The 23,956-nt window shown below is 42.1% G+C and overlaps 2 protein-coding genes across 4 annotated transcripts in view; both read left to right on the forward strand.

The window, feature by feature from the left end:
* LOC106592870 (zinc finger protein 585A) overlaps positions 1-5,647 on the forward strand; it is a 38,400-nt gene extending 32,753 nt beyond the window's left edge. The window contains exon 6 of the mRNA XM_045698620.1: positions 4,201-5,647. Within this exon, the coding sequence (XP_045554576.1) occupies positions 4,201-4,964 (764 nt within the window). The 3' untranslated portion in view covers positions 4,965-5,647. The remainder of the gene's footprint in view (positions 1-4,200) is intronic.
* A 7,631-nt stretch (positions 5,648-13,278) lies between these two features.
* Positions 13,279-23,956, forward strand: part of LOC106575882 (gastrula zinc finger protein XlCGF26.1) — a 69,598-nt gene continuing 58,920 nt past the window's right edge. Inside the window, exons 1-3 of one of the 3 annotated variants that reach the window (XM_045698518.1) lie at positions 13,279-13,572; positions 15,013-15,261; positions 20,326-20,574. In XM_045698518.1, the coding sequence (XP_045554474.1) occupies positions 15,159-15,261; positions 20,326-20,574 (352 nt within the window). In that variant the 5' untranslated portion in view covers positions 13,279-13,572; positions 15,013-15,158. The remainder of the gene's footprint in view (positions 13,573-15,012; positions 15,262-20,325; positions 20,575-23,956) is intronic. The other 2 variants (XM_045698522.1, XM_045698521.1) reach the window with 2 other exon arrangements.

Raw genomic sequence — 23,956 nt, forward strand, 5'->3', positions numbered from 1 at the left:
CGCGATCAAACTGATTCATCGTTTAATTGTAATTAACTAGGAGATCGGGGCACCAAGGAAAATATTCAGATTACAAAGTTATAATTTTCCTAATATAACTTTCCTATATTATAACATTATATATTATATTCTATTATAGTATAGGCCGATTATCTTCTGGTTTAAATGGTGTATTTTACCTCGCGTCCAGTCTCATTCCAAACGTCGTAAATTGTTGTTTCTGCACGAACCCAGTCTTTACTAAGAGTCATCCATACATCAATTGTCTTAAAATCATTTATTTACTAAACTAAGTAATTCACATAAAGTATACAAACAGTAATTATCATCACAAAGAATTGGTAGAGTAATGTGCCCTAGTGGCTAACAGGCATGGCTGGTGTCTTGTAGAACAATGGGTCATAAAATGTTCAGCTGAGGAGGTACACAGAGTTTATTAATATTAACAATTGACAATTGAACGCTCACTCATTCGGGAACAATTGCAATCAATATATATTTACGCTCAGTGTGTCGTCGGGATCCTTGTTGGAGCGTCGTTCTGATGGAGAGTTTTGTCCGCGTTCTCTCTCTCTCTCTCTCTCTCTCTCTCTCTCGGTTAGAATGGATATTTCAAAGCGACATTCATTAATGTCGTTATAGAATGGATGTTTCGTTGGTCTTCGCGTTCAATGATATAATTTACTTAGCTGCAGACTAATAATTAATATCAAAGACTTGTTCTTATTCTGTCGGTATCAATAGTCTAAAAGTTAACCACGTGGTATAGTTCACTTTCAGTAGAGTACTTGGATGGTCAAACCTATTGGCCAACTCGCAATGGAGTGGAGGCCGGGTCTGAAGAAAGTAGATCAGGCTATGGTTTTATAGTGAACATGTCACATGACACCTGGTCCTGTCTGTGTCCCTGGGGGCGTGCCGATGACTGAGTTAAGCTTGGTACAGAAATATAATTCTATCACATTAACATCAGTACATAGCATCTCAATGTATTACAAATAGCTTTATCCTTATTAATACATTCTATACAACCATGTGGATGCAAGTCTCAAGGCTGAGGCCATTATATAAACCGTTTTATGGTAATATGGCTATATTGTCTCTTCTGAGTATCACAAAATTGTACCAAGCGGACCAGTTCGTAGCTGGATTCTTCACCAATCTTCCATACCTTCTCCAGAACACAAATATCATTCGGTTCCCCAATTCTGTGAGTTGGAAGAATTTCCTGTGTCTCTCTATGGGACCCCTCTGTGTCTCAACTGGGCCATGTGGTTGTAAGATTCTCCTCTGGAATTTTACAACCCTTTCACACAGGGCCTGGGTGGGGGGAGGTAGGTTGGGGGATGGTGCAAGGGGGGAGGGGGTCAACTGTCCTCCCTGTACTCAAAGAGGCCAACGTCATGACACAGTTTTAGAAATGTTAGATTGTTGTCTATCCAAATCTACCAATTATATGCATATCCTAGCTTCTGGGCCTTAGTAACTGGCCGTTTACTTTGGGCACGCTTTTCATCCGGACGTGAAAATACTGCCCCCTACTCGGTTAGGACATCTACTTTGTGCATGACACAAGTAATTTTTCCAACAATTGTTTACAGATAGATTATTTCACTTATAATTCACTGTATCACAATTCCAGTGGGTCAGAGGTTTACATACACTAAGTTGACTGTGCCTTTAAACAGCTTGGAAAATTCCAGAAAATGATGTCATGGTTTTAGAAGCTTCTGATAGGCTAATTGACATTTCAGTTAATTGGAGGTGTACCTGTTGATTTATTTCAAGTCCTACCTTCAAACTCAGTGCCTCTTTGCTTGACATCATGGAAAAATCTAAAGAAATCAGCCAAGACCTCAGACTTTTTTTTAGACCTCCACAAGTCTGGTTCATCCTTAGGAGCAATTTCCAAACGCCTGAAGGTACCAAACAATAGTACGCAAGTATAAACACCATGGGGCCACGCAGCCATTCATACCGCTCAGGAAGGAGACGCGTTCTGTCTCCTTTAGATGAACGTACTTTGGTGCGAAAAGTGCAAATCAATCCCAGAACAACAGCAAAGGACCTTGTGAAGATGCTGGAGGAAACGGGTACAAAGGTATCTATCCACAGTAAAACGAGTCCTATATCGAAATAACCTGAAAGGCCGCTCAGCAAGGAAGAAGCCACTGCTCCAAAACCGCCATAAAGCCAGACTACCGTTTGCAACTGCACATGAAGACAAAGATCGTACTTTTTTGGAAAAATGTCCTCTGGTCTGATGTAGCAAAAATAGAATTGTTTTGCCATAACGACCATCATTATGTTTGGAGGAAAAAGGGGGAGACTTGCAAGCCGAAGAACACCATCCCGACCGTGAAGCACGGGGGTGGCAGCATCATGTTGTGGGGTTGCTTTGCTGCAGGAGGGACTGGTGCACTTCACAAAATATGTGAAGTGCTCAAAGGGATATTCAATGTCTGTTTTGTTGTTTTTACATTGTGATACTCCACTGGCCTTATGGGGAAGTCCACTGGCCTTATGGGGTATTCCACTGGTGATATGGGGAAGTCCACTGGCCTTATGGGGAAGTCCACTGGCCTTATGGGGAACTCCACTGGCCTTATGGGGAAGTCCACTGGCCTTATGGGGAACTCCACTGGCCTTATGGGGAAGTCCACTGGCCTTATGGGGAACTCCACTGGCCTTATGGGGAAGTCCACTGGCCTTATGGGGAACTCCACTGGCCTTATGGGGAAGTCCACTGGCCTTATGGGGAAGTCCACTGGCCTTATGGGGAACTCCACTGGCCTTATGGGGAACTCCACTGGCCTTATGGGGAACTCCACTGGCCTTATGGGGAAGTCCGCTGGCCTTGTGGGGAAGTCCGCTGGCCTTGTGGGGAACTCCGCTGGCGTTGTGGGGAACTCCGCTGGCGTTGTGGGGTACTCCGCTGACACATATGGGATAAGGACTAAACACTTTTTACGGGCCTACCATATTTAACACTTTCTGGCCAACTGGTGGTTTAGTTCCATCTGTCCTCCAACTGGTGGTTTAGTTCCATCTGTCCTCCAGGTGATCTGTCCTCTAACTGGTGGTTTAGTTCCATCTGTCCTCCAGGTGATCTGTCCTCCAACTGGTGGTTTAGTTCCATCTGTCCTCCAGGTGATCTGTCCTTCAACTGGTGGTTTAGTTCCATCTGTCCTCCAGGTGATCTGTCCTCCAACTGGTGGTTTAGTTCCATCTGTCCTCCAGGTGATCTGTCCTCCAACTGGTGGTTTAGTTCCATCTGTCCTCCAGGTGATCTGTCCTCCAACTGGTGGTTTAGTACCATCTGTCCTCCAGGTGATCTGTCCTCCAACTGGTGGTTTAGTACCATCTGTCCTCCAGGTGATCTGTCCTCCAACTGGTGGTTTAGTTCCATCTGTCCTCCAGGTGATCTGTCCTCCAACTGGTGGTTTAGTTCCATCTGTCCTCCAGGTGATCTGTCGTCCAACTGGTGGTTTAGTTCCATCTGTCCTCCAGGTGATCTGTCCTCCAACTGGTGGTTTAGTTCCATCTGTCCTCCAGGTGATCTGTCCTCCAACTGGTGGTTTAGTTCCATCTGTCCTCCAACTGGTGGTTTAGTACCATCTGTCCTCCAGGTGATCTGTCCTCCAACTGGTGGTTTAGTACCATCTGTCCTCCAGGTGATCTGTCCTCCAACTGGTGGTTTAGTTCCATCTGTCCTCCAGGTGATCTGTCCTCCAACTGGTGGTTTAGTACCATCTGTCCTCCAGGTGATCTGTCCTCCAACTGGTGGTTTAGTTCCATCTGTCCTCCAGGTGATCTGTCCTCCAACTGGTGGTTTAGTTCCATCTGTCCTCCAGGTGATCTGTCCTCCAACTGGTGGTTTAGTTCCATCTGTCCTCCAGGTGATCTGTCCTCCAACTGTTGGTTTAGAATCTAAAGATGTGGTATTCATATTCAGATGCTAGATAGTCGTAGTAGAATTCATGTTGATACAACAATGTCCAATATCTAGTCATGTATCATGGATGTGTGTGGTATTGTGTGTAGGCCAATGATACAATCTCAATTGAATCCATTTTAAATTCAGGCTGAAACACAACAAAATGTAGAAAAAATTAAGGGGTGTGAATACTTTCTGAAGGCACTGTATATGAAGTCATATGTATATCTCACTGACTGGTTCTTCTGATGTTGTTCACACAGGAGACCATGTTGAGACATTCTCTACATCCAGAGAGCAACAGCAGGAAGATCACAGAGCGAAGAGGTCTCACCACTGCCCACATTGTGAGGAGATTTTCCCATTTCTATCAAAGCTAAAAATTCATCTAAAAATGCACACTGGAGAGAAGCCTTATTCCTGTACTGACTGTGGGAAGAGCTTCACAACATCAAGGGCTTTGACAGTTCATCAGAGAGTGCACACTGGAGAGAAGCCTTACTCCTGCTCTGACTGTGGGAAGAGTTTCTCCCGATTGGATAACTTAAAAGTACATGAACGTGTACATACAGGAGAGAAGCCATACTCTTGCTCTGACTGCGGAAAATGCTTCAAAACATCATCTGATCTAACAGTTCATCAGAGGACACACACAGGAGAGAAGCCGTACTTCTGCTCTGACTGTGGTAAATGCTTCAAAACATCAATTGAGGTAAAAGTTCATCAGAGAACACACACAGGAGAGAAGCCGTACTTCTGCTCTGCCTGTGGAAAGAGTTTCTCCCGATTGGATACTTTAAAAGTACATGAACGTGTACATACAGGAGTGAAGCCTTACTTCTGCTTTGAGTGTGGGAAGAGATTCACAACATCAACAGCTCTGACAATTCATCAGAGAGCGCACACTGGAGAGAAGCCTTACTCCTGCTCTGACTGTGGGACGAGTTTCTCCCGATTGGATAAGTTAAAAAGTCACCAACTAACACGCAGAGAGAAGCCATTCTCCTGCAGCACACAGCAATGCTGACCATATTTTGCTTTTATGAGAGATTTGCATTCAGAAATGCAAGCTGCCTCACATTCGAGAGGGCGGATGCGGTTTCTTCTCTCAGTAATTATTTGTCCCGTTTTCAAGAAGACCCTCTCAGAGGTAACGGATGTGGCCACTATGCAGTCTCTCCCTGTCATGACTTTAGTAAGCTGTGGGAAGACAGAGGCCTTGATCTTCCAGTAGCTCAGAGGATCTGCAGATCTTTCAGAACGAATGAGTGTGTGCTTGAGCATTTAGGCCTTTATTATTTAATTTATTTTTTTGTTCTTTGAATTAGATAATTCTATTCATTTAAATCTTTTGATTATTCATATCTTAATTTTTTAAATATTTTTATAAATAGATTTGGCTCTTCTGATATGCGAGCCGGCTCCCAGAGTTCACCTACAAGAGCCGGTTCTTAGAGCCGACTCGTTCACGAACAACCCATCACTACTACAGTCACTGGTTCCTGATTGTGACTGGAGCCCAGCATCTCTACTTCCTGTGGCTATGGTAATGATTATAACTTTTCCTCATGAGCATAGCAGGTATCCATGGTAGTGTTTGTTATGTTGTCAGCATAGCAGGTATCCATGGTAGTGTTTATGTTATGTTGTCAGCATAGCAGGTATCCATGGTAGTGTTTATGTTATGTCGTCAGCATAGCAGGTATCCATGGTAGTGTTTATGTTATGTTGTCAGCATAGCAGGTATCCATGGTAGTGTTTATGTTATGTCGTCAGCATAGCAGGTATCCATGGTAGTGTTTATGTTATGTCGTCAGCATAGCAGGTATCCATGGTAGTGTTTATGTTATGTCGTCAGCATAGCAGGTATCCATGGTAGTGTTTATGTTATGTTGTCAGCATAGCAGGTATCCATGGTAGTGTTTATGTTATGTCGTCAGCATAGCAGGTATACATGGTAGTGTTTATGTTATGTCGTCAGCATAGCAGGTATCCATGGTAGTGTTTATGTTATGTCGTCAGCATAGCAGGTATCCATGGTAGTGTTTATGTTATGTCGTCAGCATAGCAGGTATACATGGTAGTGTTTATGTTATGTCGTCAGCATAGCAGGTATCCATGGTAGTGTTTATGTTATGTCGTCAGCATAGCAGGTATCCATGGTAGTGTTATGTTATGTTGTCAGCATAGCAGGTATCCATGGTAGTGTTTATGTTATGTCGTCAGCATAGCAGGTATACATGGTAGTGTTTATGTTATGTCGTCAGCATAGCAGGTATCCATGGTAGTGTTTATGTTATGTCGTCAGCATAGCAGGTATCCATGGTAGTGTTTATGTTATGTTGTCAGCATAGCAGGTATCCATGGTAGTGTTTATGTTATGTCGTCAGCATAGCAGGTATCCATGGTAGTGTTTATGTTATGTCGTCAGCATAGCAGGTATCCATGGTAGTGTTTGTTATGTTGTCAGCATAGCAGGTATCCATGGTAGTGTTTATGTTATGTCGTCAGCATAGCAGGTATCCATGGTAGTGTTTATGTTATGTCATCAGCATAGCAGGTATCCATGGTAGTGTTTATGTTATGTCGTCAGCATAGCAGGTATCCATGGTAGTGTTTGTTATGTTGTCAGCATAGCAGGTATCCATGGTAGTGTTTATGTTATGTCGTCAGCATAGCAGGTATCCATGGTAGTGTTTATGTTATGTCGTCAGCATAGCAGGTATCCATGGTAGTGTTTATGTTATGTTGTCAGCATAGCAGGTATCCATGGTAGTGTTTATGTTATGTCGTCAGCATAGCAGGTATCCATGGTAGTGTTTTTGTTATGTTGTCAGCATAGCAGGTATCCATGGTAGTGTTTATGTTATGTTGTCAGCATAGCAGGTATCCATGGTAGTGTTTATGTTATGTTGTCAGCATAGCAGGTATCCATGGTAGTGTTTATGTTATGTTGTCAGCATAGCAGGTATACATGGTAGTGTTTATGTTATGTTGTCAGCATAGCAGGTATCCATGGTAGTGTTTGTGTGTTTATGCCTCAATTCGTCTGGGCATAGACTCTACAAGGTGTCGAAAGCGTTCCACAGGGATGCTGACCCATGTTGACTCCTATGCTTCTTAGTTGTGTCAAGTTGGCTGGATGTCCCTGGTACCTACTACATTACCCCGTTCAAAGGCACTTCGCGAGATGGTTGGAGTTGTCAACAAAGCGGCTTGACAGAAACATGACTCCACGTTTTTGAACCACGGGTGTGGTGAGAAGTCGATCTGTTGGAATAAGGTGATAAGAGCGTTTATTTCAGAGAGCGTTCCGTAAGCCACGCCCCAGTGGGCAGAGCTAGGCACGTTGGACCGGGACACGTTTTAATATAATAAAGCCTCTCATTTTACAATGGATCAGCCTTGGTTCTGTGTAGCCTAGTTATGCTAATACATTTGAGACCAGTGCATTGAAGTTAATTTCATCTTTGACTTAATCAGTGAAATATCTTTGAGTAGTAAGCAGGGAAACAACGAGTCCCAGACAGTTCAATAGAACATACCAGAGGAGGGCATCGTTTACTAGGCTACATCACTTATTAGGATCATCTAATACCACCAGTGTTTGGAATACATTGAGTTCGTTGACCAAACAGACCGTGGAAAGCCTTTTCACACTGAGATTTATTTGTCAAAGGTCCACGGTGGGTCTATGTAAACTATGTGATTTAAATTGGAGACTGATTTTATAGCAGTGAATGTAATCTATTAATGTATTGTTCTAGTATTTCTAAGTAGCAACCATATCAGCCAGGGAAACGAAATGTTCTCACTTGATGATAGAACATTCACATTTTTCAGTGAAGTTGAAATCCTTCCTATTCAATGGGTAAGGTCCTTTGCACCATAAAGACATTGCTGTGGTGCCCACCAGGCCATCTGGTGAGGCACCCAGACCCTGTGACCTAAAACCCTGACTCCTGCACATCCATCCCTGTAGCCATTTCAATGCCTTGATGCCCTCCTCTTCGTTATCAGACAACACCCCATCCAACGACTGATCAGAGGACTGTTTTAGCAGTGACGGAGTAACGCCCTTGGTCCTAAGCACTGCTCCATAATTGCTGTCCGTCAACCTCCCTCCTCATGGTGTGCCTGTTGGTGCGCTGTCCAACTGTTGCCTGCTGTTTAGCCTCCTGCTGCTCCACCGACAGCGCCATGCCAGCCAGGATGCCTGCATGCCCCAGGTGCCCTTGTTTTAACAATGTCCGGTACAGACAGGGATGACGTGGAGGGTAGCGATTGTTCTGGCTCAGGTTCAAGAAGACATTTCCTTCCACTGAACCTGCCCCAGAGACTGTTCCTTACCCACTGATGATCCTCCTCTGTGGGCTCTCGGGACAGAGGGTTGTAGTCTTCGGCCGGGTACAGGTCCTCCACTGACTGCACCTGGTTGGGCACGGCTGACATCCGTACGGACGATATTGTGAACCACCAAAATAGGCTGCATGGCTCCACTGATGAGCTCCACGCAGGCATTCACATGTGGTAGAGAGAATCCCCTGGTCACCTATAGAGACCTGCCAAGAGGAAGGATGTTAAGTGACACATGCCTTTCAATGAATGACTTGGAACACCTTGAAATGCATTCGTTGTAAGAAATGTGCCATATAAATAAAGTTTGATTTGATTGATGACATTACCGCTGTAGAATATTTATTAAACTGTCATTTTCAGGACAAGTGGTTTTTCCATGACCTTTTAATTGATAACTTGGGATTTTATCACTTGACATCAATCATACAGTGGGAAGGATCCTATAGATCAAGACTGTGAATGCATGTACCACTCTGAATAAATAAATACAGTGCCTTTTGAAGATTTGTGTCTGGTCATTAAACTACAAAACAGGCTGGATGTCAAAACAAAATCAATTCTGAATGTCAATAGATTTAGATTCATTCTCATCAATGGCAACATTCTAGAACTGAGTTATCACTCATCGAAGTCCGGTATCCGGAGTAATCTGGTTAATGATTATATAGTTATGTGGCTCTGTCCTTGTAGAATGTTGACAGTTGTATAGAACATATTGTGTTGCAAAGATGCTCAAACTTCACTTAATGGCTACACTCACCGACACAGGATAATCTTTACCCCTCATGCTGGGCCTGACCAAACCGGTAAATTGTAATTTACATGGCCAGACTTCTAGTTGTCTTTTCCTCTTCCAATGCTCTTATGCTAATCCTTGAAAAATGCCATAAGGTCTGAAATAGACACCAACGTTGACATACTATACTAACAATTACCTAGGCTAAGTAAAACAACGATGTTTGATCTACTGCTCTGCTAACTAGCTAGCTAACGTGTAGCCAGTGAGTTGCTTTGACAAAGAAAGGGGATGTACATTCATTTAAAATATATAAAAATATTTCACCTTTATTTAACCAGGTAGGCAAGTTGAGAACAAGTCCTTTTATTTAACCAGGTAGACTAGTTGAGAACAAGTTCTTTATTTAACCAGGTAGACTAGTTGAGAACAAGTTCTTTATTTAACCAGGTAGACTAGTTGAGAACAAGTCCTTTATTTAACCAGGTAGACTAGTTGAGAACAAGTCCTTTATTTAACCAGGTAGACTAGTTGAGAACAAGTTCTCATTTACAACTGCGACCTGGCCAAGATAAAGCAAAGCAGTTCGACACATACAACAACACAGAGTTACACATGGAGTAAAACAAACATACAGTCAATAATACAGTAGAAAAATAAGTCTATATACAATGTGAGCAAATGAGGTGAGATAAGGGAGGTAAAGGCAAAGGCCATGGTGGCAAAGTAAATACAATATAGCAAGTAAAACACTGGAATGGTAGATTTGTAGTGGAAGAAAGTGCAAAGTAGAAATAGATATTATGGGGTGCAAAGGAGCAAAATAAAATAAATACAGTAGGGGAAGGGGTAGTTGTTTGGGCTAAATTATAGATGGGCTATGTACAGGTGCAGTGATCTGTGAGCTGCTCTGACAGCTGGTGCTTGAAGCTAGTGAGGGAGATAAGTGTTTCCAGTTTCAGAGATTTTTGTAGTTCGTTCCAGTCATTGGCAGCAGAGAACTGGAAGGAGAGACGGCCAAAGGAGGAATTGGCTTTGGGGGTGACCAGTGAGATATAGCTGCTGGAGCACCTTATACAGGTGGGTGCTGCTACGGTGACCAGTGAGCGGAGATAAGGGGGGACTTTACCTAGCAGGGTCTTGTATATGACCTGGAGCCAGTGGGTTTGGCAACGAGTATGAAGCGAGGGCCAGCCAATGAGAGTGTACAGGTCGCAGTGGTGGGTAGTATATGGGGCTTTGGTGATAAAACGGATGGCACTGTGATAGACTGCATCCAGTTTATTGAGTAGGGTATTGGAGGCTATTTTGTAAATGACATCGCCGAAGTCGAGGATCGGTAGGATGGTCAGTTTTACGAGGGTATGTTTGGCAGCATGAGTGAAGGATGCTTTGTTGCGAAATAGGAAGAAAATTCTAGATTTAACTTTTGATTGAAGATGTTTGATGTGAGTCTGGAAGGAGAGCTTACAGTCTAACCAGACACCTAGGTATTTGAAATTGTCCACATATTCTAAGTCAGAACCGTCCAGAGTAGTGATGCTGGACGGGCGGGCAGGTGCAGAGCATGCATTTAGTTTTACTTGTATTTAAGAGCAGTTGGAGGCAACGGATGGAGAGTTGTATGGCATTGAAGCTCGTCTGGAGGGTTGTTAAGTGTCCAAAGAAGGGCCAGAAGTATACAGAATGGTGTCGTCTGCGTAGAGGTGGATCAGAGACTCACCAGCAAGCATCATTGATGTATACAGAGAAAAGAGTTGGCCCAAGAATTGAACCCTGTGGCACCCCCATAGAGACTACCAGAGGTCCGGACAACAGGCCATCCGATTTGACACATTGAACTCTATCAGAGAAGTAGTTGGTGAACCAGGCGAGGCAATCGTTTGAGAAACCAAGGCTATTGAGTCTGCCGATGAGGATGTGGTGATTGAGTCGAAAGCCATGGATTGAACCCAGGAGGCCTCGCTGATCGCGGTGGTGAACGGTAGCTGACAGTGTCGGCTAGAGACTACCTGTGGGAGCCTTCCCTGTGGCTCAGTTGGTAGAGCATGGTGTTTGCAACGCCAGGGTTGCAAAAAAACAAAAAATATATAAAAAATAAATAAATAAAAAAACTAATTAACTCCGCCAGAGTGTCGCTTTTGGGTCACTTTTGCCGGTCCCAACCCCGGATAAAGGAGGAGGGTTGGAATTGTGTCATAAAAAACAAACAAGAATCGACAGAAGAAAGTTCATTTGTAGTTCTAAACATATTTAGGGTGTTTTTTTACTCACTTTTTGTCTCTCCCACTACGTTATTCCTCTCTCCAGCGTCCATCACAATTATGCAAATTAGGCGATGACGTCATTTAGTGACCTCTAGCGACTTTTAAGACAGCCAATAGCCACTTTTTCTAAAAGATGCTAACCAAATTCCCATATCGATCAATGTGATACAATCCTTTTCCAACACGTCTGATCTATATCTTAACATTAATAAATGTGAACTCATGGCAGTCAAAGATTGTGTGACACCTTCATATTATGGTATTCCAGTAAAATAAGAACTTACATATTTAGGCATAACCATTAAAAGGATCAGAAGTCTAGAGGCTTACTAAATTTTAACCCTCTTATTAAAAAACCCCAGAAGATGCTAAATCAATGGCTACAGAGGGACTTATCTTTGAAAGGAAGAGTCCTAATAACCAAGGCTGAAATATCTCTAGACTAACATATGGCGCTCCAGCTTTATATCTTGACAGTAAAATAAGCAAGGAGATAGACCAGATGCTTTTCAACTTTCTGTGGAGAAACCATACCCATTACATTAGGAAAACTGTTGTAATGAACACTTATGAGAATGGTGGGCTGAATTTTCTGGACCTTACTACCTTAAATAATACTTTTAAGATCAATTGGATAAAACAGTTCCTAAGAAGACCCAGTTCTATGTGGAATTTTATTCCTCATCATGTCTTCTCTACTTTAATGTTGGTTTGCAATTATAATATTGACAGAGTTCCAGTGAAACAGTCTGCTTTTCATCGGCAGGTTTTCTTGTCATGGTCCTTAATTTATAAGCACTATTTTTCTCCACACAGATAATATATATGGAATAATCGGGATACATTGTATAAAAATACTTCTTTGTTTTTAGAATATTGGTTCCCGAAATAATATCCTATTGGTGAGCCAACTGGTAAATAATATCCTATTGGTGAGCCAACTGGTAAATTAATATCCTATTGGTGAGCCAACTGGTAAATAATATCCTATTGGTGAGCCAACTGGTAAATAATATCCTATTGGTGAGCCAACTGGTAAATAATATCCTATTGGTGAGCCAACTGGTAAATAATATCCTATTGGTGAGCCAACTGGTAAATAATATCCTATTGGTGAGCCAACTGGTAAATGTTATCCTATTGGTGAGCCAACTGGTAAATGATATCCTATTGGTGAGCCAACTGGTAAATTATATCCTATTGGTGAGCCAACTGGTAAATGTTATCCTATTGGTGAGCCAACTGGTAAATGATATCCTATTGGTGCGCCAATTGGTAAATTATATCCTATTGGTGAGCCAACTGGTAAATGCAGAAGGTCTTTTACTCAGTTATAAGGAATTCTTATCACTTTACAAGGTCCCTGTAACACCTAAAGATTTTGCAATTGTTTTAGATGCCATTCCCTCAGGTGTTGCTTTATTATTCAGGAACGTGTCAAGACCTGACCCTCAGAGCCTACCTTCTGTTGACCCTGTTGACTCATCAGTAGGAAAGATTTGTTTCTCTTTAGGTCCATTCAACAACAGAGCGATATGTCATGCCTTATTGGAATGGATTTATTGATAATATCTGTTGGAAAAAAGTTAGGATGTTGCCACACACATACCTACTTGTTAACAAAATTAAGGAAGTTTCCTTTAAAATTATTCATAAATATTATCCTTCCAACCACTATATGAAGGAGTTTAAGGAAAAAATCAACTCAAATTGCTCCTTTTTTAGTGACCACCCAGAGACAGTGTTGCATCTTTTTTGGCATTGTATTCATGTAAGAAAATTGTGGCAAGACCTCAGTAGATTTATAATTGAACACATTTATGAAGATCTTACACTATTGTGGAGAGATGTACTGCTTGGAGTCTTTACCTATGATAGAAATAAGCTGAAACATATTTATGTAATTAATTTCATTATTCTTTTGGCCAAATGTCATATTCACAAATGAAAATTTACAAACAAAAAAAACACATTTTCTTAACTTAAAAAAATAAATTGAACTGTATGTATGTCCCTTAAGGTCCTTGTGTAATGTGAAATTGTACCCCCTAGCCCAATTATCCATTGTATATTATTCATATATACTTGTGTTCCCTCATGTACTTCCTGTATTGATTTAAAATGTTTTTAAAAGACAGCCAATAGCTACGTTCCTTACTGAAGAGTTGGCAACACTGCTTCTGTTGCAGTGGTGGAACAGGAAGTTCCGGGAAGGCGAGTGAACTGTGTGGTAAAGACGATATATTTTGTCAGTTTCACATGTATTAATACAGGTATGTAATAGCACGTTTAAACTTTGTAATATCGAAAGAACATGTCATAACGTGCTGGGTAACACATCCTTTTAGTTATTATCACGTTTGGTAAAAGTTTTACGTGTAATTTTTGTGTCACATAACTATAACTATTTATGCCACATAGTTAGAGACTTTGGGTTTGGCCGAGTGAATGAACATCATTTAGTAAAGTTAATTTAATTTAAAAAATCAATTTATTTGTGATTTGAGTTCGTTAATGGTTTTGTGTAAAATTCACGGGATGGTAAAATGGCGGCTCCCCTTCTGTCTACGTCAACTGCATTCAGTGCAGGCAGCGCGCGTTCACTTATTATTATTTTATATTTACTTGTGTAACAATATTCAGACATTCAGGTGTTTCCATCTTTATCTATGATTGTTACTATGTTGTGACAAATGGGAAATACAATAGATTTTTGTGAGGTGAACTAATACAGTGAAGACATGGTTATTCAGGAGCATAGTACATAGTGCTGCCTAAATTGCATGCATGATCAGAAGGATAGTTAAATATCTACCAGGTTAGATTATTAAGCAAACAACCCAAGCATTAATTGGGAGTCAGGTGAACTAGTGTTCTGTGGTCTGGGCACGTGCATCAGCAAGTCAAGTTAGGAGGCTGCAGATTGAACAGAACAAAGAAGCAAGGATTGTTTTATGGTGGATATATGGTTCTTCTGTTGTAGGCATGCACCATGCTCTTGGTTGGTCATCAATCAACAAGATAACTGAAAAAAACATGCTTATTTCACAATGCACACCATTTAAAACGGACAAACTCCATTCACAACAGTATTCAGTTGGTTAGAGACAGACATTCAGTCAATACCAGGAATAGATTGTCCACAATCTGTGTTATCCAGAAAGAAATGAGAAATAGGCAAAATAACATTTAGATTCAGAGCAATAACGAAATGGAATGATTGTCTGAGCGAACCAGAAACCTTTCAATATATAAATTCGGTAGAATCAATCCAACTTTTCAGACTGTTAAGAGTATTTATCTGGTCAATATGTCAGTGTATTATGTCTCTTTGTAACAGTGATATGTGAAAATGTGATCGCATTATAAATTGTGTTTTTAATGTTTTAAGGACTCTTGGAAGATTAGTCCAAATGAGAAGTAAAATATATCCCAATAAAATCAAAACAAACTGCAACCTTGTACGAAATGTTTTTTTTGTTGTAATTTATGTAAATGTAGGAAATCTACTATAGGTTAAGTGCACTTACGTTGTGTAATTTAAAGTGTGCACTTTGTGTCTAATGGGAATGAATGTTGAGTTGTCAATGCTTAACTACCTGATCTATTGAAATGAGATAATTGAACAAATGTAATTTATTTTTAGAGAATAAAGAAAGTGCCAGAACTGTCAAGAAAATAACTTTTGTGTCCGTATCGCTTTATTACTTCAGGCCGACTCAGATTAAGTGTGAGGCCGGTAACATCAACAGTGAGGACAAACCCAGCCTGCCTCTCTCCTTCCACACTGAGTCCAAACCTTCAGTCACTGGGTCCTGATTGTGACAGTGGAGCCCAGTTTGCACTGCAGGATCCAGAGATGGCATCAGTGAAGCTGGAAGACTGCAGTCAAACACTGGAGCTGAATGTCAACATTAAAGATGAAGAAGAGGAGGAGAAGATTGGGAAATCTCTTTCTCATGGTAAGAGCAGGTTCTACCTTCATAAGTTATGACCTAGTCTATTGCTAGGTTAAATTTATCTGACTCACACATCCCTGAAGATCTCCAGACTTGTTCGTTTCAACTTCATACTGTGCGTTGAAAGTTGCTATAGAAGTGTTTCAATGAGAAGGTAGATGTTATTTCATGCTAATGAGATCTGCATGGTTTGACACCAGTATTGTCAACATGTGTTTTATTCACTGGGCTATCTGGAATTATCAGAGTGTAGACTGAAGATGTGAAGTAGACAAACTGCCAGTGTTCTGAAGTTCTATGAAATGACTCCGTGTAGTTGCCAGGGTTGCTGTCAATTCCATTTGAATTCCAGTCAATTCAGGAAATACACTCATTCAAATTTCAATTCTCTACAATGCTTTTCGATCAGGAGAAGTTGGGGTAACACTTTACTGTAGGTGTCCTTAGTCATGTATTTATAAAGCCTTTTATAACCCCTATATAACAACAGTAATGAGTAACGGCATAAAATCTTATGAAAGTAGTTTATAATGGGTGTTTATAGATGACTGTTTATCCTGTTGTCATGCGCTAATGTCTACTGTTAATAACAACTGCTATTACACAGTCTACATGACAACTTATGTCCTATCCTATTACATGCTACATAAGTGTCTTTATACCAGATGTTATAACGGGGTGTTTTATCATTTACCAATCTCTTTGTCAGATTATTAAACGAGTTGTTTGGATCCTGGGTGCTGATTGGTTGATAGCAAGGAGTTATCACCACAATCCACGCATTATGGCTGTTAACAGTTCCATTAGATTTATCACATCCGCTGTCCCACTGCCCGGCCAGTCAATTTATAAACCTAATCTGCCCTGGAAAAAAGCGTCTCTAGACAATATTTCCCCATGCTACTAGCCTATCTGACCTGTGCAACATGCATCTCCACTGTGCCATGCATATGAACGTGACAAGTGACTCTATCCTCTATCATATGATGCATTAACCCATTAACTGTATCCAAGATGGCGTAGTAGTCAGACGTTTTTCTCTCGTCCCATGTATATATCTTTTTATATATTTTTCTTCGCATTCTATTTAATATTTTTCCTAAACCTCAACTTCAAAATACTCTCCTGCAACCCGCCTCACCCAATTTGGTGTGGATCCGTTTTTTTTCTAAAGTATTTCTTTTTACCTCCGAACTGGAATACCTCAACTGAAGCTAGCTAACTAGCTACCAGTTATCAGTCAGCTAACCACTGCTAGAGGTCATCAGCTAACCTTTAGCTCGCAAAGCTCTCGCCAGTTCGTACAACACGTTTCAAACCAGAAGCATACCAGACCTATTTTTCTCTCCATATCCCCGGATTCCTACCGCAAACTCTGAACCTTTTCATCTGGATCATCGCAGCTAGCTAACTGCAACCCGGGTTGTCTACTCCTGGCTAACGTTTCCGTCCCGGAGCTAGCACCAACTAGCCTGGAGCTAGCCCATGCTAGACCCATCTCCCGGCTAAGGCTCCTGGGCTACTCCTGAAGCCCACTCCTCGGCTACAATATCCGGACCCCTTCTACTGCCGGTATGGGGCACGGAACCCCGCCGATCCTTCACGACTGGAATACCGGCATAATCTGCCCGAGGATCCCAACAGGCCCCTCAGGCACGACGTCCCCTGAAGGCCCATTCTGCTAACCGTGGCCTGCTAGCTATCTAGAGTGTATTGGACTGTTAGCTGATCCATCGGCCAATTTCTTGGACCACTATACCCATTTTGCCAATTGGACTTGGACCCCTCTGCTACTTGGAACACTACTAATTCCACGACTGGTCTATCGACGTCACCACACGGGGAGGCAAAAACAGACTTTCCCCCATCGCGATGTCCCTCTAAGGCCTTTATGCTAGCTTGCTAGCCTCAGCCTGCTAACTGTCTGAATCGCCGTGTCCCCAGCCAGCCAACCACTCACTGGACCCATACGATCACTTGGCAACGCATGCCTCTCCCTAATATTAATATGCTTTGTCCATTACTGTCCTGCTAAGTGATTACTGTCTTATTTCACTGTAGAGCCTCTAGCCCTGCTCAATATACCTTAACCAACCATGTTGTTCCACCTCCCACTTATGCGATGACATCACCTGGTTTAAACATCTGTAGAGACTATATCTCTCTCATCATTACTCAATGACTAGGTTTACCTCCAATGTACTCTCTTCCTACCATGCCTTTGTCTGTACATTATGCCTTGAATCTATGCTATCGTGCCCAGAAACCTGCTCCCTTGACTCTGTTCCGAACGTGCTAGACGGCCAGTTCTTATAGCCTTTAGCCGTACCCTTATCCTACTTCTCCTCTGTTCCTCTGGTGATGTAGAGGTTCATCCAGGACCTGCAGTGCCTAGCTCCACTCCTACTCCCAGGTGCTTTCATTTGTTGACTTCTGTAACCGTAAAAGCCTTGCATGCATGTTAACATTAGAAGCCTACTCCCTAAGTTTGCTTTATTCACTGCTTTAGCACATTCTGCCAACCCGGATGTCTTAGCCGTGTCTGAATCCTGGCTTAGGAAAACCACCAAAAACCCTGAAATTTCCATCCCTAACTATAATATTTTCCGCCAAGATAGAACTGCCAAAGGGGGCGGTGTTGCAATCTACTGCAGAGATAGCCTGCAGAGTTCTGTCTTACTATCCAGGTCTGTACCAAATCAATTCGAGCTTCTACTTCTAAAAATGTACCTTTCCAGAAACAAGTCTCTCACTGTTGCCGCGTGCTATAGACCACCCTCTGCCCCCAGCTGTGCCCTGGACACCATATGTGAATTGATTGCCCCCCCATCTATCTTCTGAGCTCGTGCTGCTAGGTGACCTAAACTGGGACATGCTTAACATACCGGCCATCCTACAATCTAAGCTTGATGCCCTCAATCTCACATAAACTACCAATGAACCTACCAGGTACAACCCCAAATCCGTAAACACGGGCACCTTCATAGATATCATCCTAACTTACTCGCCCTCCAAATACACCTCTGCTGTTTTCAACCAAGATCTCAGCGATCACTGCCTCATTGCCTGCATCCGTAATGGGTCTGCAGTCAAACGACCACCCCTCATCACTGTCAAACGCTCCCTAAAACACTTCAGCGAGCAGGCCTTTCTAATCGACCTGGCCCGGGTATCCTGGAAGGACATTGACCTCATTCCGTCAGTAGAGGATGCCTGGTTATTCTTTAAAAGTGCCTTCCTCACCATCTTAAATAAGCATGCTCCATTCAAAAAAATGTAGAACCAGGAATAGATATAGCCCTTGGTTCACTCCAGACCTGTCTGCCCTTGACCAGCACAAAAACATCCTGTGGCGTTCTGCATTAGCATCGAATAGCACCGGTGATATGCAACTTTTCAGGGAAGTTAGGAACCAATATACACAGGCAGTTAGGAAAGCTAAGGCAAGCTTTTTCAAACAGAAATTTGCATCCTGTATTACAAACTCAAAAAAGTTCTGGGACACTGTAAAGTCCATGGAGAATAAGAACGCCTCCTCCCAGCTGCCCACTGTACTGAGGCTAGGAAACACTGTCACTACCGATAAATCCACAATAATTGAGAATTTCAATAAGCATTTTTTCGACAGCTAGCCATGCTTTCCACCTGGCTACCCCTACCCTGGTCAACAGCCCTGCGCTCCCCACTGCAACTCGCCCAAACCTCCCCCACCCAAATCCAGATAGCTGATGTTCTGAAAGAGCTGCAAAATCTGGACCCATACAAATCAGCCGGGCTAGACAATCTGGACCCTCTCTTTCTAAAATTATCTGCCGAAATTGTTGCAACCCCTATTACTAGCCTGTTCAACCTCTCTTTCATATCGTCTGAGATTCCCATAGATTGGAATGCTGCCGCGGTCATCCCCGTCTTCAAAGGGGGAGACACTCTTGACCCAAACTGCTACAGACCTATATCTATTCTACCCTGCCTTTCTAAAGTCTTTGAAAGCCAAGTTAACAAACAGATTACCGACCATTTCTAATCTCACCGTACCTTCTCCGCTATGCAATCTGGTTTCAGAGCTGCTCATGGGTGCACCTCAGGCACGCTCAAGGTCCTAAACGATATCATAACCGGCATCGATAAGAGACATTACTGTGCAGCCGTATTCATCGACCTGGCTAAGGCTTTCGACTCTGTCAATCACAACATTCTTATTGGTAGACTCAACAGCCTTGGTTTCTCAAATGATTGCCTCGCTTGGTTCACCAACTACTTCTCCGATAGAGTTCAGTATGTCAAATCGGAGGGCCTGTTGTCCGGACCTCTGGCAGTCTCTGTGGGGGGTGCCACAGGGTTCAATTCTCCTGTTGACAACGCCAACTGTTAGGTTCTTATTTTTCAGAGTACATAACTCACGGACACTAGAGAAGCTTTAACCAAGTTTAATTTTCCCAAAGGTTCTGTGCAGCTGAAATCAGACCGCAAAACATTTCAGACATCATAGTTTATATACATCCTAATTAAGACACTCCTCTTCCTTACAGTTTATGGCTCCACAGGAAAGAAGGTAACCAGATAGCAACCCTGATTACTCCCTTAAGGGGAACTGACCTGAACCCTCACCTCCTGACCCGCAGATATCCATCTGTCTTCCCTATATCAACACAACGCTCTCCTCTCCTCCATCAAACACATTCCAAAGCCTTCTGGCTTTTTACAAACTCTTTCTATTCAAGGCTTTGTCTCTATCATTTATTTAATATCTCAATGTTCAAAGTTTAGCTGATTCCAACACCAGACAACAGTGTGTGTGAGAGGTGTTTGTAGAGGAGGACAAAACTGGTGTTGGCCTCTCCAACACCATCAAACAAGTCCTAGCTCCACTGAATGTAAAGGAGAAGCTGGTTGCACAAACCTACGATTGGTCAGCACTGATGAGTGGTAATGTACGTGGTGTCCAAACGCTACTGAAGGATTCCTTTCCGACCGCAGAACGTTACATTCATAACTGCTTTATAACATCTCAAATTAATATGCCAGAACTAAAAGACAACTTTTGTACGTTTCTCTTTATTACTTCAGGCCGACTCAGGTCAAGTCTGAGGCCAGTAACATCAACAGTGAGGACAAACCCAGCCTCCCTCTCTCCTTCCACACTGAGTCCAAACCTAAAGTCACTGGGTCCTGATTGTGACAGTGGAGTCCAGTTTGCACTGCAGGACCCAGAGATGGCATCAGTGAAGCTGGAAGACTGCAGTCAAACACTGGAGCTGAATGTCAACATTAAAGATGAAGAAGAGGAGGAAAAGATTGGGAAATCTGTTAATCATGGTAAGAGCAGGTTCTATCTAACTATAAGTTCCCTTCATAAGTTAGACCTCCATAAGTTATGACCCAGTCTGTTGCTATTGTGAATTCTGTCATTCTGACATCACATCCCTGAAGAACACCAGACTGCACAAAACTTGTGTTATTCATTCCAACTTTCCACTGTGTATGAAAAGTTGCAGTAGAACTGTTTCATGAGAAGGTAGATGTTATTTCATGCTACTGAGACTTGAATGGTTTGACACCAGTATTGCCAGCATTTGTTTTATTCACTGGGCTATCTGGAGTGCTCAGAGAGTAGACTAAAGAAGTGAAGTAGACAAACTGCCAGTGTTTTAAAGTTCTATGAAATGGGTCTGTGTAGTTACTAACCCTTGTGATAGTGAGTGGAGGATGATATGAAGTGAGTCTGTGTAGTTACTAACCCTTGTGATAGTGAGTGGAGGATTATATGGGTCTGAATTTTCACTCTTTTTTGCAATCAGCTGTTGTCCACTTTTAGAATAGTTGTATTCCCCTTTTGTATTGTACAGTATAGAGCCTTCAGAAAGTATTCATACCCCTTGACTTATTCCACATTTTGTTACAGCCTAAATTAAAAATAGATTTTTGAGCCATCTACACACAATACCCCATAATGACAGGCAAAACATGTTTTTTTGTCTCGGGGCTCTCAATGAATCATCTGAGTGTGAATTTGTCAACCAGCCATGACCAGCCATCATTATCGTAGAGCACTCAATCCATTCACTTTTTATGTGTGTGTTGTATTAACCTGCTCCCTTATTAATAAGTGATTTAAAGATTTAGTTTAAGTGTAACTCTGACTTGTGTGATAAGTTTTGTACTCCTCATTTGATAGTAAAGAAATTAACCACCACAGTATTCACACCCCTGAGTAAATACTTTGAAGAAGCACCTTTGGCAGTGATTACAGCTGTGAATTTTTCTGGGTAAATCTCTCAGAGCTTTGCACACCTGGATTGTACAATATTTGCACATTTATTCTGGGAAAAAAGTCTTCAAGCTCTATCAAGTTGATCATTGCAAGACAGACATTTTCAAGTCTTGCCATAGATTTTCAAGATGATTTAAGTCAAAACTGTAACTAGGCCACTCTGGAACATTAAATGTCTTGGTAAGCAACTCCAGTGTATATTTGGCCTTGTGTTTTAGGTTATTGTCCTTCTGAAAGGTGAATTTGTATACCAGTATTTGTTGGAAAGCAGACTGAACCAGGTTTTCCTCTAGGATTTTGCCGGTGCTTAGTTCTATTCCGTTTCTTTTTATCAAGAAACAAAAAACTTCCAAGTCCTTGCCGATGACAAGCATACCCATAACAGGATGCAGCCACCTCCATGTATAGTTGTGTTGGATTGGCCCCAATCATAATGCTTTGTATTCAGGATTTTAAATTAATTATTTTTGCCACATTTTTTGCAGTTTTACTTTAGTGCCTTAATGCAAACAGGATGCATGTTTTGGAATATTTTTTATTCTGTACAGTTTTCCTTCTTTTCACTCTGTTATTGATGTTAGTATTGTGGAGTAACTACAATGTTGTTGATCCATCCTCGGTCTAACTGTTTTAAAGTCACCATTGGCCTCATGGTGAAATCCCTGAGCAGTTTCCCTCCTCTCCGGCAACTGAGTTAGGAAGGACGCCTGTATCTTTGTAGTGACTGGGTGTATTGATACACCATCCAAAGTGTAATTACTATCTTCACCATGTTTTATTTATTTATTTTACATTATGTGGTACTCCGCTGGCGTTATGGGGTACTCCGCTGGCGTTATGGGGTACTCCGCTGGCGTTATGGGGTACTCCGCTGGCGTTATGGGGTACTCCGCTGGCGTTATGGGGTACTCCGCTGGCGTTATGGGGTACTCCGCTGGCGTTATGGGGTACTCCGCTGGCGTTATGGGGTACTCCGCTGGCGTTATGGGGTACTCCGCTGGCGTTATGGGGTACTCCGCTGGCGTTATGGGGTACTCCGCTGGCGTTATGGGGTACTCCGCTGGCGTTATGGGGTACTCCGCTGGCGTTATGGGGTGCTCCGTTGGCGTTATGGGGTGCTCCGCTGGCGTTATGGGCTACTCCGCTGGCGTTATGGGCTGCTCCGCTGGCGTTATGGGATGCTCCACTAGCGTTATGGGTAGAGGTCGACTGTTACGAATCCCTTTGGCCCAGCAGTCTAGGGGGGATGGATACGAGACCCGTAACATAAATCATGCAAATTATAATCGTGACATGTAACAGTGAGAACCAAAAACCACAGACAACTGAAATCTACCGTCAAACTCAAAAGGTTTATTTTAAACACACGGTAAAGGGGTGTGAGAAAAGGGGCTGAGCTGGACCCAAGCAAAGAAACAATAATCCAAAACACCCCTAACCTAGACTAGCCTATTTCCACAACAGCTAGCTAACTAACACAGAGGGTGGTCCGCCCAGTTCTAACTAGGGTACTTAGACACAGTATTCCTACGGGTAATGTATGCCCATGGGCGACTTGTCTTGGTACCCCCTTTTCCCACCAAACAAACAACCAAACAACAAAACAATACTCACAGGATTACCGGACAAATGTGACATGTAGTTGCAAAAACAAAAGAGATCAATACAGAGAGAGAGAGACACACACGGCGATAGAGATTGGACACAAGAGCAATTGAGAGAATGAACACAAAGATTGATCTCAGAGTGAGAATGAGCTAGCGAGATATTGCACTTGACTGGGGTTTTAAACCAAGGGAAAGGGACTGTGATTGGGTGAGGGAAGAGGAGCAGGTGACTTCTGTTTGGGGACTGATTGATGACTGATTGGGGAGAGATGATTGTCACCTGTGAGGAGGAGAAGGAGAGAAAAGAAATACAAATACAGGATACACACTACCTGTATCCGTAACATCGACCGATTATGATTTTTCAACGCCGATACCGATTATTTTATTATAATAATAAATCAAAATAATGTATTTGTAATAATGACAATTACAACAATACTGAATGAACACTTATTTTAACTTAATATAATACATCAATAAAATCAATTTAGCCTCAAATAAATAATGAAACATGTTCAATTTGGTTTAAATAATGCAAAAACAAAGTGTTGGAGAAGAAAGTAAAAGTACAATATGTGCCATGTAAAAAAGCTAATATTTAAGTTCCTTGCTCAGAACATGAGAACATATGAAAGCTGGTGGTTCCTTTTAACATGAGTCTTCAATATTCCCAGGTAAGAAGTTTTAGGTTGTAGTTATTATAGGAATTATAGGACTATTTCTCTCTATACGATTTGTATTTCATATACCTTTGACTATTGGATGTTCTTGTAGGCACTTTAGTATTGCCAGTGTAACTGTATAGCTTCCGTCCCTC

The sequence above is a fragment of the Salmo salar genome, chromosome ssa17, assembly GCF_905237065.1.
Source record: "Salmo salar chromosome ssa17, Ssal_v3.1, whole genome shotgun sequence".
NCBI lineage: Eukaryota > Metazoa > Chordata > Actinopteri > Salmoniformes > Salmonidae > Salmo > Salmo salar.